Raw genomic sequence first — 10,770 nt, 5'->3', positions numbered from 1 at the left:
AGGTGGAACAGATGTAAAAAATCTTTATGCCTAAATTCTTTACATTAGCCAGGTGGAAAATGGGACCCTGTGAGGGGAACAGATTTGTACTGGATAGGGTAATGAGCCATAACTCAAACGCTTTTCCAGGTCAGTTCATTTTCCAGTGGGTCTGGATAACCTCTTTGTGCTTTAGCTCTCTTGTTGTAAAACGGGGATGATCATAATAGTATTTGCGTCCTAGAGTTGTTGCCAGTGTTATGTGAGCATAGAACCTTAGAGCAGTGCTCAGACTAGAGACAGTTTGAGATACCTGTTTGCTGCTATCATTGCTACACTTCCATATTCTGACAGCAGGCTGCCCAGAGTTCACAGAGATGGAAACCTCTCTGGGGACCATGCTGCCTCCCATCTTGCATCCCCAAAACAAGTGGTTAAAACAATGTCTTTTTTTTTTTTTTTTTTTTTTTTAAGCATCCAGTTCTAGCAGGTCACTGCTTCCTGCTGGGTGACATTGGGTAGGTAATTGGTTCTTTTCAGATATATCAATTTCATGTTAACATGGTGGCTGCTTCATACTACCTTTGCCTGGTAGTAATGTGTTAACTCAGTGATAATGTATGTGGTTCCAGAAAATCTGTAAGGACTGACTTTAATGAGGTGACTTCACATTGTGTGGCAGGTGAGTGTGTAAGTCCTTAAATCAAATAGGTCTGTCATCTCACCTTGTGGAAGATACCTTCTTCCACTGGAATGAATGGGGCTAGCCGTGCCATCCCCACCACTGGATGGATGGAAACCTCTAATTTCTGGAAAGTAAATGCCAACCATCAAATGGGTGAACGTTTAGGATTTTGACACTATCATTTTATTTGTTTGTCAAGGTCACAATGAATGTAACTTTACTTGAGCAATGAAGAAACATGAGTTCTTACCTTTAAGTCTCTCATTTTTGAGAAGCAGGTATGTAACTGATGGGTAGCCAAAGGACGCTGGGAGTGTGACTGAAAGAATCTAACTGCTTGTGAGGGAACTATGGTTACAGGGCAGGCTGCACCCAGAATCTCAGGAGCCCCGAGTCCCAGCTTTGAAATGGCCCAGGGAAGTGTTGGTGGCTTCTTCTAGATGGGAGTTTGACCACCAGTTCTGTGAGGTCAGTCAGGGCTGCAATCACCCGGAGCCAGGATCTTCTAGTGTTCTGTCTGTGGTCTCTCTCTTAATCCCACCGCGCTTCCCAGCTCCATAGCTGGTCCCGTTCTTCCAGAGCACACAGGGTGTTATTGACACTGTGAATGACCTAGGGGGAAACAGACGGTGCGTTGCCACTCTGTGGAGCTGAAACTCTTTGCCAGTCTCAACGTCTGCTCAGCCGTCGCCCCGCGGGGACCTCTTGAGTATGTGGAATCGGTGGAAACTCCTACCTCCTCACTGTTGGTTTCTATTTTCCTTTTCTCCGCACCATGGGTGGGGGCCGGGGGGAGAAACGAAGACTCTCAAGAGCAGGAACGTAGCAGGACCTTCTAAGTGTGACGTGTGGTTACTTTAGTCCTTACCAATTGCTTTAATATTTCAAAATGGAAGCGGCTCAAGGGAGGACGAGTAGGTGAGCCATACCTGAGGGCTCCCCCCATAAACTCCGCGGAAGCTCGCCGCGCCGTTTGCTCCGCAGCCCCCCGGGGGGCCCGCAAGCCCGGGGTCCCTGGGCTCGCGCGTGGCGCCGCGGGCCTGGTCTTGTGTGCGCCGGGGCGGTGCGTGGCGCGCGGGGCCCCGGGTCCGAGGCCAGAGCCTGGCGAGCCTGTGCCCCGCGGACCGCGCTGCCCGGCGCGCCCCTCCCTGCGCGCCCGCGGGTGTCACACCAGACGCCAGCCCCGGCGCGCTGACAGACGACTTTTCTCAGTTGTCACTTTTCTCGCTTGTCAGCGGAGCTGCTGGTAAGTGAAAGAAAACAGAGACGGGGCGCGAAGGCTGCGAGGCGGTGGGGTGGGGGGGAGAGAGGGGGCGGGACGGGAGGGGGGAGGCCGCGGGGCGCCCCGGGCTGGGGGCGCGGGCGGAGCCCCGTGCGCAGCCTCGGGGTCGGAGCACCCCGCCCGCCCCAGCTCCCCCTCGGCGCATCCCCTCCCCTCTCTCCCCTTCTCACTGTCTCTCCTCCACACTCGGTCCTCCTTCGTTCCCCCCAGTCCATCAGCGGCCTCACGGTTCGCTTCTGTGGCTTTGTTAAAAAAAAAAAAAAAAAAAAATCCCATTAGGTCCAGGTGCTTTCTCCTTGAGCAGCTCGGGACCATGGCTGGTTCCCGCAGCCGCCTCCAGGAGGCACCTGGGCCGGGGGTCGCCGGCGCTGCGAGCCCCCTGTAAGTCCGGGTTTGGGGGGGCCCAGAAGGAGGAGCGCGCGCAGAAAGTGACAGGCAAAGGCGCGCGGCGCACGGCTGGGGCTCGAGGGCCGGCCCGGCGAGGAGGCGGGGAGGGCCAGCCCAAACTCTCCCAGCCTCACTCCCACTGATAACCTGCAGCTATGGAGTCGCCGACCAAGGAGATTGAAGAATTTGAGAGCAACTCTCTGAAATACCTGCAACCCGAACAGATCGAGAAAATCTGGCTTCGGCTCCGAGGGCTGTAAGTAAATCCATTTACTTCTCTTGCCCCGTTTCTGTCTGCAGTCAGTATTTTACTACACAGCTACAGCCATGACTGCTCACCCTGTTCCCGCATGGCCCTTTAAGTACAGCCCTAGAAGTTCCACAACTGCTTCTCTGTTAATTACAGTCACTGCTACCTCCCCCCCCCCTTTTTTTTTCAAAAGAGACTTTTCCGAGTGTTTTAGAATGCCTTGCTATTTCCAAAGCATACTTTCTTTGGGGGAAAGAGGAAATGTCCTTAGATTTCAGTTGTAGTAGCTCAGTACCCATGGAGATGTTTCTGGTCCTTTTGCCCAGGGAGAAAATTCTGGGGACTGTTAATCGAAGGAAGACTTATTCTCTGCAAAGTGCTTGCAAACATCTTGGCAGGTGGTCCAAGAACTTACCTTCCGTTCAAATTCTACATGCATTCTGGCTGCTAAATTTTCCTCTCGTTCTCCCCAGCCTAGTTCAACTTCTGATATTTTCTTAGGGTTCTTTCTCTCTTAAAATAGTCACCAGAAGGAAGGGGCTATTTTTGGAGAAAGTGGGGGTCAGAACCAACAGTGGAGTTTCCTCGCAGTATTTGAATAGTGAAATGGTGCATTTGCTTTCAATATAGTGGCCAGAATTCTAGTTGGACTGATGGACAGAGATCTCTGAATTTCATTCACTTCATTGGGTTCTGTCTGGTTTTGGGTACTGAGGAGAGGTGACCTGAAAATACATGGTATTTTCTGTGAAAAGATTTTATAGATAATGAAGAGCTGGTTACCCCATTCAGGAAGCTCTAGTGATATCTGTGTATTTACATCTTGCTTCTCAGTTGACCAGGCAGATCCCAAAGACATCTTTCATAACTACCCGATACTCATTTCATTAGACATTTGGCATCAAATATCTAGTGCAGTTAAAAAAACAATTTTTTCTCCAAATATATTATCCAGACATTCTGTTCCTTATGAAGGACAAAGATGGGAATACCAGCTCCTTCCTTGGCAGTTTGTTTGTTTTGCTGTAGTTATTGTTTTTGAAAGCATGTGTGTGCGTGCGTGTACACACACACACACACACACACACACACACCACATCCCAAAACAAAATCAAAACAGCACTGATCTAAGTTAGCTTCATCTTAGAGGAGACCACATCCTGACCAGGGTATTCAGAGTTTCTAAAGGGAAGCAATAACGAAAGTGTATGTTTCTTTAAGGGGTCCCCTAAAGTGTAATTTATAAAAGCCCTTCCATTAATAATCTAAGTGAGTTTCATTGCCATTGATCTGAAGGGGAAACCATGCCAAATACTATGATTTTTGAGTTGTCTGGCTGCTGTAAGCAAGCAGAGGTGGTAAACTTGTGTGGAAATTTTGTCGTTTTGGTTGGCAGACTGTCCTGACAGTTGAGATGCGTGCAAGGCAGCACCTCTTTCAGAGCAGTGTTTACAATAAACTCATGTCATAGGTAATGAGCATTCAATCTGATCATACTGTGGTGCACACAGAGAGTTGTTGGCCTCTACAGTCTGGGTCCAAGGTATGCAGTGTAAAAGGGCAGTCAGGCTGGTCTTGCCATCTTGGCTGGAGGGACTCATCTGCACACACTCAGGACTGCTCTCTGGCTGCTTTACAATTACAGCCAACTCCATGGAGCTACTCAGGCTAGAGAGGAGTGCTTGGGCAAATCAGCCAGGCTGAGAATGTGTGTAAAAAAGCATTTAGTGCTTACAACACACTGTCTTGTAGCTTTCTGCTTCATATCTTGTAGGCTTCTCTCCCCAAGGTGTTGGGGTGTGATATAACCACATTTTCGTTCTCTAGTCTCTCATATCTACTCAGCATCCGGTGCCTTTGAACATGAAAGGTGTGGGTTGATTCTTTTCCAAGTGTGTGTTTTTGAATTCCTCTCTTTACCCTTCTACTGAAACGCTCTGCCTAACAGCAATCCTAGGAGATCTGTTGCTTCATTTTCTGTTTCGAAAAGGACATGTTCCTACCGTAATTATGGCATAGTTTTTTACTACTGTTAATGGTTCTTACTGCCACTTAAAAAACCAAAACAGTAGTGCTGTGATAAGTTGCTAAAGACTCTGGAAACCAAAGGCATGCTTATTTATACCACTTGGAATAACACTTTCGCAGTTCACAAACTAGAAACCGTTAGGAGGTGGAAGGGTATGTTTCTATTTGTCCACACAACAGACTGTCAGTAAGAGAAAGGAAGCAGCCCTTTCATCATTTTATAAATACCCAATAGTCCTATTGGATTTTCAAGTAAATTTATTACCATGACTCCCTTATAGAAAGGGCTTTATAGGTGATCACAGATAGTAAGGAATTTAGTTCAGCTTGTTTGGGAACCATCTAAGTTCAGGACTTGATCATCTCATGCCTGGACTGTTCAGTGGCGTCTTCTTCTTGTCAGTATCTTTTCTATTCAATTTACTATTGAATTTTTCATCTCCTGTATTAGAGCATAATAAGTTCCTTGAGGACGGACACTTTGTGTGTCTTGCTTACTGCTGTACCTCCAGTGTACAGAGCAGGGTCTGGCATGTAGTAGGTGTTCAGTAAATAGGTGATTAAGGAAACATAAAGACCCAAATATGAACTTTATAATATTCAACATGAATGTATATATCCAAATATATTTGGATCAGCTTATAGGCCATGTGACGTATCAACACAGTATTCCATGAACTAGGTGGGAGGCAGGTTTTGTTAATATCATTACCCAGATCGGGCACAGAGATCTAAACTGAGGTAGGAACAGATGTGGCAAAGCCACAACCCAGGGCTGAATCCCACTCTTGTTTATCTAAGTTCTCCTTTTCCCTCCCCATATCCTCTTCCCTTCTGTGCACTGGCCTGGAGTGGTCTTTACCAGCAGTGAGAGGATTGTTGCTCCTGCTATTATTATCTGCCAAGAATGTAAAGCATAGGAGAATATAGGGAATGATCCTGTATACATTACAACCTCTACCCATCCCCCTTCCATGCTTTATTTTTTTCTCTTACACATCTCACCACCTGAATGCTAGGTATTTTTTTTTTTTATTACGTTTATTGTCTGTCTTCTCTAACTAAAATATAAACTTCATGAGGACATAGTTTTTCTAGTCTGTTTTGATCACCGGTGTGTCCCCAGCACCTACAATAATACCTGGTGTATAGTATATTATCAATATGTATTTGAAACCTAGAGCTCATTCACATATTTCTCTGGGGAAAACAATTGGGAAAAACTCTTAATCTAGCCTTGTAGCATCATCGCCATGCTCATAGTACATCGAATACTGGAAATGTGAATTTTAAACACTATGTACCCCAGCTGAGATGGCAAAACCCTGCAAGCGTTGATATTTACCATAATGACGACTCTTTTTCCTTGCGTGAAGTGCTGAATACCAATGTATAGAGACCAACTGTGATTTGAAGGTTGTGGTGTTCCTCATCCTCACTCTGCAGCTCTCAGACCCATGTTCATGTTCCTCTGTGCTGGGAGGGAACGATACTGACACCTGAGCTTTTTAATTATGTCTGTCAAAGGGATGCTATCTGCTTACATTTCTGGGATGAGCCTCTTTTTTTTTTAAACCCATTTTCGTTTCTGTAAACCTCGGTTTCCCCTCAGTGCTGTTGTCATACTTCTTTCCTCTGCAAAGAGGGTGGAATTTCTAAGGGCCCCTCCCGATGGCTGTTTTGTTAGGGAATCTTCCAATCAGGGAAAATATGACAACGGCTGTACTTTATTCCTCTGGTGATGTGGGGGAGCCTCACGGCTGCATAGGTTTGAGTCATGACTTGTACCTTGGGTCCTGACCAAGGGTTTTTCTATTGCCAGACTGTTCTATGATGACAAAAAAGTGTTTCTATACCTTTTTTTTTTTTTTAGTTGAGAGCAAGTGAACAGGTTTCACTTATTCTGTTGTCAAAATTGTAATTAAGCTATAATGTGTTTATTTTTCCTTACTATGAGGTAGTCAGTATAATAAATTTTATGTTTATATAACACTTTCTATGAAGATGATGTGTTCTTTTGCATTATCTAAAATGATATCATGATATAAAGGGAGGTAAATAGCCATTAAGGTAACAGACTGGGACTATTGTCTATTCAGTGGGCTTTCCCATTCCCCAATGTGGTAATAGACCCTGCCTCCCTCCTGATTAGGGATGAGCTCAAGACCCAGGACTGGCAAATCTTAGAATTTGACCTTCGTGGCAAGAGTGGTAGGTAGGTCTCAGGTGTGGCATGGAACCGAGTGGTAAAGTCCTTTGTTGGCATTGCTCTCTTGGCCGCTGGAGAGTGCCGCTTTCCCTTCTTCTGGGTTTTCCTGGTGGCTGCCACTGGCTCAACTTCCCAATTCATGGGGAAGACCTTTCTGTGATAGGAGACAGTGAAGCCACCACTTAGGGAAAAGCAGAGGGGAGAATATGGAGTGGAAATCCCCGATCTGCTCCCAGAAGCCCCAGTTTCTGTACTCTGGCAGCTCTACCACCAGCCAGGCTGTTTCTGCTAAGGTTACTTTGAGTTTGACTTCTCTCAAAGGGTCTTCACTAATATCCCACTGAAGTACCAAGACCTTAAGTGATTCTTCCAAACTACACGGCAAAGATGTGAGGGAAAGCCATAGACAAAGAAGCTTGGATATCTGGTTTCATATTTCTTATTTAATGAAGCCCTCTGCTGCTGTATTTTCTCTGTACTCATCTGAAAGTTTTAATAGCGCCATCAATGTTCAGGCAACATTAGTTTACTCAGTTAACATTTATTGAGTGTCTGTTATATGCCGGGCACTTTCATAAGCTCTGGGTGTGCGAGAGTAGATAAAATACCTGCCCTTCAGCACTTCCAAAGCTGGCAGGAGAGACTGAAAGGAAAAGCCGGAAGTGTTGACTGTAGTTACAGAGGGATACACAGAGAGCCACCTCTATCTGGGTTGACCAGAGAAGGTGTTGCGGACTGGCAGTCAGCTGCAGATTTATTCTAGCGGAGTCCTTAGAGTTACAAGGAAGAGACTTGCGCAGATCCTTTTCATTCATGTCAGCCTTGTGCAAAGATGCAAAGAAGTGTTTTGCAAAGATTTGAGGAAGCAAAGAGTCCTCTAGTCAGCCCAGAATAAATCAGCCCAGAATTATGAGCTGGTTTTATGGGCAACTGGGAAAGCTCTTCTACTTACTAGGGATAAAGCCTGAATCCTAGTGCCCTTCTCTATGCTCACTTCTCATTGATAATCTCCAAAAGGAGAGGGTGTGGTTGGGTCAATTTGCTATCATCCAATGTTGAACTACTGGACAGAAATCTCCCAGGTCACCTCAAAAGCACTTGGCCCCTGGGCGCCTGGGTAACCCAGTTGGTTAAGCGTCCGACTTCGGCTCAGGTTATGATCTCGCAGTTCATGAGTTTGAGCCTCCTGTGGGGCTCTGTGCTGACAGCTTGGAGCCTGGAGCCTGCTTCAGATTCTGTGTCTCCTGTCTCTCTGCCCCTCTCCTGCTCGCACTCTCTCTCTCTCTCTCTCTCTCTCTCTCTGTCAAAAATAAATTAACATTAAAAACAAAAGCACTTGGCCCCTAAATTGGTCCCTGGTCCCTTAGGGACCTCACAGGGTTACCTTTCCCTATAAATCAATTAATTCCCAAGAGCCTTAGTTACTTTCCTTGAAAGGTAGCTGTGTGATATCCTCTTGCAGCTTATCAAGTGCAATATTGAGGGATAGATGAAAGCTGATGAATGGAGGTAACAGAGTGTGCAGAGGTACAGAGGCATGGGAGATGGTGGCCCGTTGAGGAGGAGTGAGAGAGAATGTTGGAAAGGAAGGCATGCGCCAGGTAGTAATACATGGAATTTTAGGAGATATGCTTTTTGTTTTATTCAAAACTGTACATGCTCATAGTTTAAGGAGGCAAATATTTGAACACATTTTGCTATATTACACACACACACACACAAATGTGTTCCACTCTCCATTCATCCTACAGAGAATATTTTTTATTTTGTACAGGTAATTTTAAGGAGTTTTCATCTTATCTCTTACTTATAAGGAAGTGTTAAAAGGCTTTAAGCTGGAGGGTAACAAATTGCGATTTGAATTTTAGGATGGCTACTCTGGAAGAAGTGTAGAGGACAGACTGGTGATGGAATTTGAGGCCTGGTGACTGTTTGGAGAAGATTCTTGAATTTAGTGTAGTGCCAGTTAGTTTTGGAGCAGAGAGAGAAAGGGAAGTTGTCTTCCAAGTTTGTTTTGGCTTGGGTGTCTTAGTTTGGTGCCATTTGCCTTATTAGGGGCCATGGAGAGGAGAGCAGGCTGGGATAAAGCAGAGTGATAAACTTGGGTTTAGATATGTTGAAATGGAATGGCCTCTGGAAGATCCATGTAGGTGTTGGTGATAGTCTGGAACTATGCAGAGACCTTTGGCTTGGAGCAGTGGGTCTGAGAGTCATGGTTCTGAGGAAAAGCCTCGCAAACAGATGACCTAAGAAAGAGGAGCTTCACGTGAATCTCACTAATAAAGCAATGCCAAAAGAATAATCTAAAAAATTACTTATTTCCTCCAGATTATGTATTTTAGGGTATTAATTGGCCCTTCCAATCTGTCACGTAATTGGAATGGCTTGGCATATTTTTGTTGGTCTCCTATTCTATACCAGATACCAGGAGCTTCAGAGGAGATATAGAAAAACTCTGTTCTCAGGAAATTTAGAGTCTAGTTAGGGAGACAGTAGAAATCTTTATACATGTGAAAAGTTAAAAAACAACAATAAAAGTATGTGCAATAATTAATTGCTAAATAAGTGATGTTGACACAATGTCCTAGGATTCAGAGAAGGAAGACATTTGTATATGAGGGATTATTTTTGAGTCTTTCTTTTCCTAATAAAGATCAATAAAGTCTCACCTGAATAGGTTCTTAATGTATATTAAGAGGGAGAAAGAGGTAAATATATAAATGGTAAATGGGTTTTTACATTTAGAATGAAATTGTCTTTACTTGAATACTAATGCAGTATATTAGTACATCATCACTTGCTTAACATAATTTGGTTGTGCTGACTTATTAGCTAATTACAACTCACTATTTATCAAGCTAAGTATTTATTATTTTGACCAAGCTTTACAGCGTCTATTGGTTGGGATGCAGCCCTGAGTAGAGGGTATTTCTACATTTCTAGCTCGATTTTCTGTCTTTAGTTTTCTTTGGCTCATAGAAACTGCTTGGTTCCAGTTTTTCCATATGGAGGGAAAGCACTTACATGACCTGAGTCACGGCTTTTTGATTAGAGACTAAGAAAAATAATTGTTGAGTCTGAGGCCCATAAAGTAGTCTTTAACAGCTTGGAGAATGAGCATCACAACTTCTCATCAGCAATAAAAAGTGGATTCCCCGACAAATGGAACACTCTGTTTCTGGAGAAAGTATACTGAATCCATGTCAACTTTGGTATTCTTCAGACTTATTGTACTGTACTCTTTATTAAAGACCTTTTGACAGCTCTTATTAAATAAAATAAATGAGTCTTCATGAGTGTAAGAAAAGCCTAGATGTTTCTAGGTTGTGAAATAATGAAAAGCTTTAGAGAATAATTCAATTGAGAAGACATAATTTATGATTATAGGTAATGAATTTTATTGATATATCTGAACGACTACACGTACAACTATATGTAGGAAAGTAATCCATCACTCATTCACTAGGCAAACATTTCTCCAGCACTTACCATGCACCAGGCACCAGGCAGTGAGAAGCAAGATAAAGGCTCCCTCCTTTAGGGAATATTCAGTCTACTGGTAGAAGCAAATATTAAATATGTAATTCCACAAGTAATTATTTATATTGACGAGTGCTGCAGAAAAATATAATAGAGGGCCCAAACCTGGTGCAAAAATCAGGGAAGGCTTCTTCGAGGAAGTGAGATTTAAAATGAGCTATGAAGAACAAGTAGGTATTCGTTAAGTAAAGAGTTGAGGAAGAGTGTTCTAAGGTATTCAGGGGCTGGGAAAACAGCATGTGCAAAAAAGCCAAAGGATCATGGCACCTCTGAAAAAACAGGAAGGCCATGTGGCTAGAGTCAAGTTTGTATAGAGACAGGAGTCTCAAGACGTGGCTAGAGAGGGATTGGATTTTGCTTCTTTTTTATTTTATTTTATTTTATTTTATTTTATTTTATTTTATTTTATT

At 44.0% G+C, this 10,770-nt stretch overlaps 1 protein-coding gene across 3 annotated transcripts in view; it reads left to right on the top strand.

The window, feature by feature from the left end:
- Positions 1 to 1,169: 1,169 nt before the first annotated feature.
- PDE1C (phosphodiesterase 1C) overlaps positions 1,170 to 10,770 on the top strand; it is a 293,394-nt gene continuing 283,793 nt past the window's right edge. For all 3 annotated transcript variants that reach the window (XM_049641659.1, XM_049641657.1, XM_049641658.1), the window contains exon 1: positions 1,170 to 2,589. In XM_049641659.1, coding sequence (XP_049497616.1) covers positions 2,489 to 2,589 — 101 coding nt within the window. In that variant the 5' untranslated portion in view covers positions 1,170 to 2,488. The remainder of the gene's footprint in view (positions 2,590 to 10,770) is intronic.

Source organism: Panthera uncia, chromosome A2, assembly GCF_023721935.1.
Source record: "Panthera uncia isolate 11264 chromosome A2, Puncia_PCG_1.0, whole genome shotgun sequence".
NCBI lineage: Eukaryota > Metazoa > Chordata > Mammalia > Carnivora > Felidae > Panthera > Panthera uncia.
Note: the sequence above shows the minus strand (reverse complement) of the source record. Positions and strands in the feature narration are given on the sequence as shown.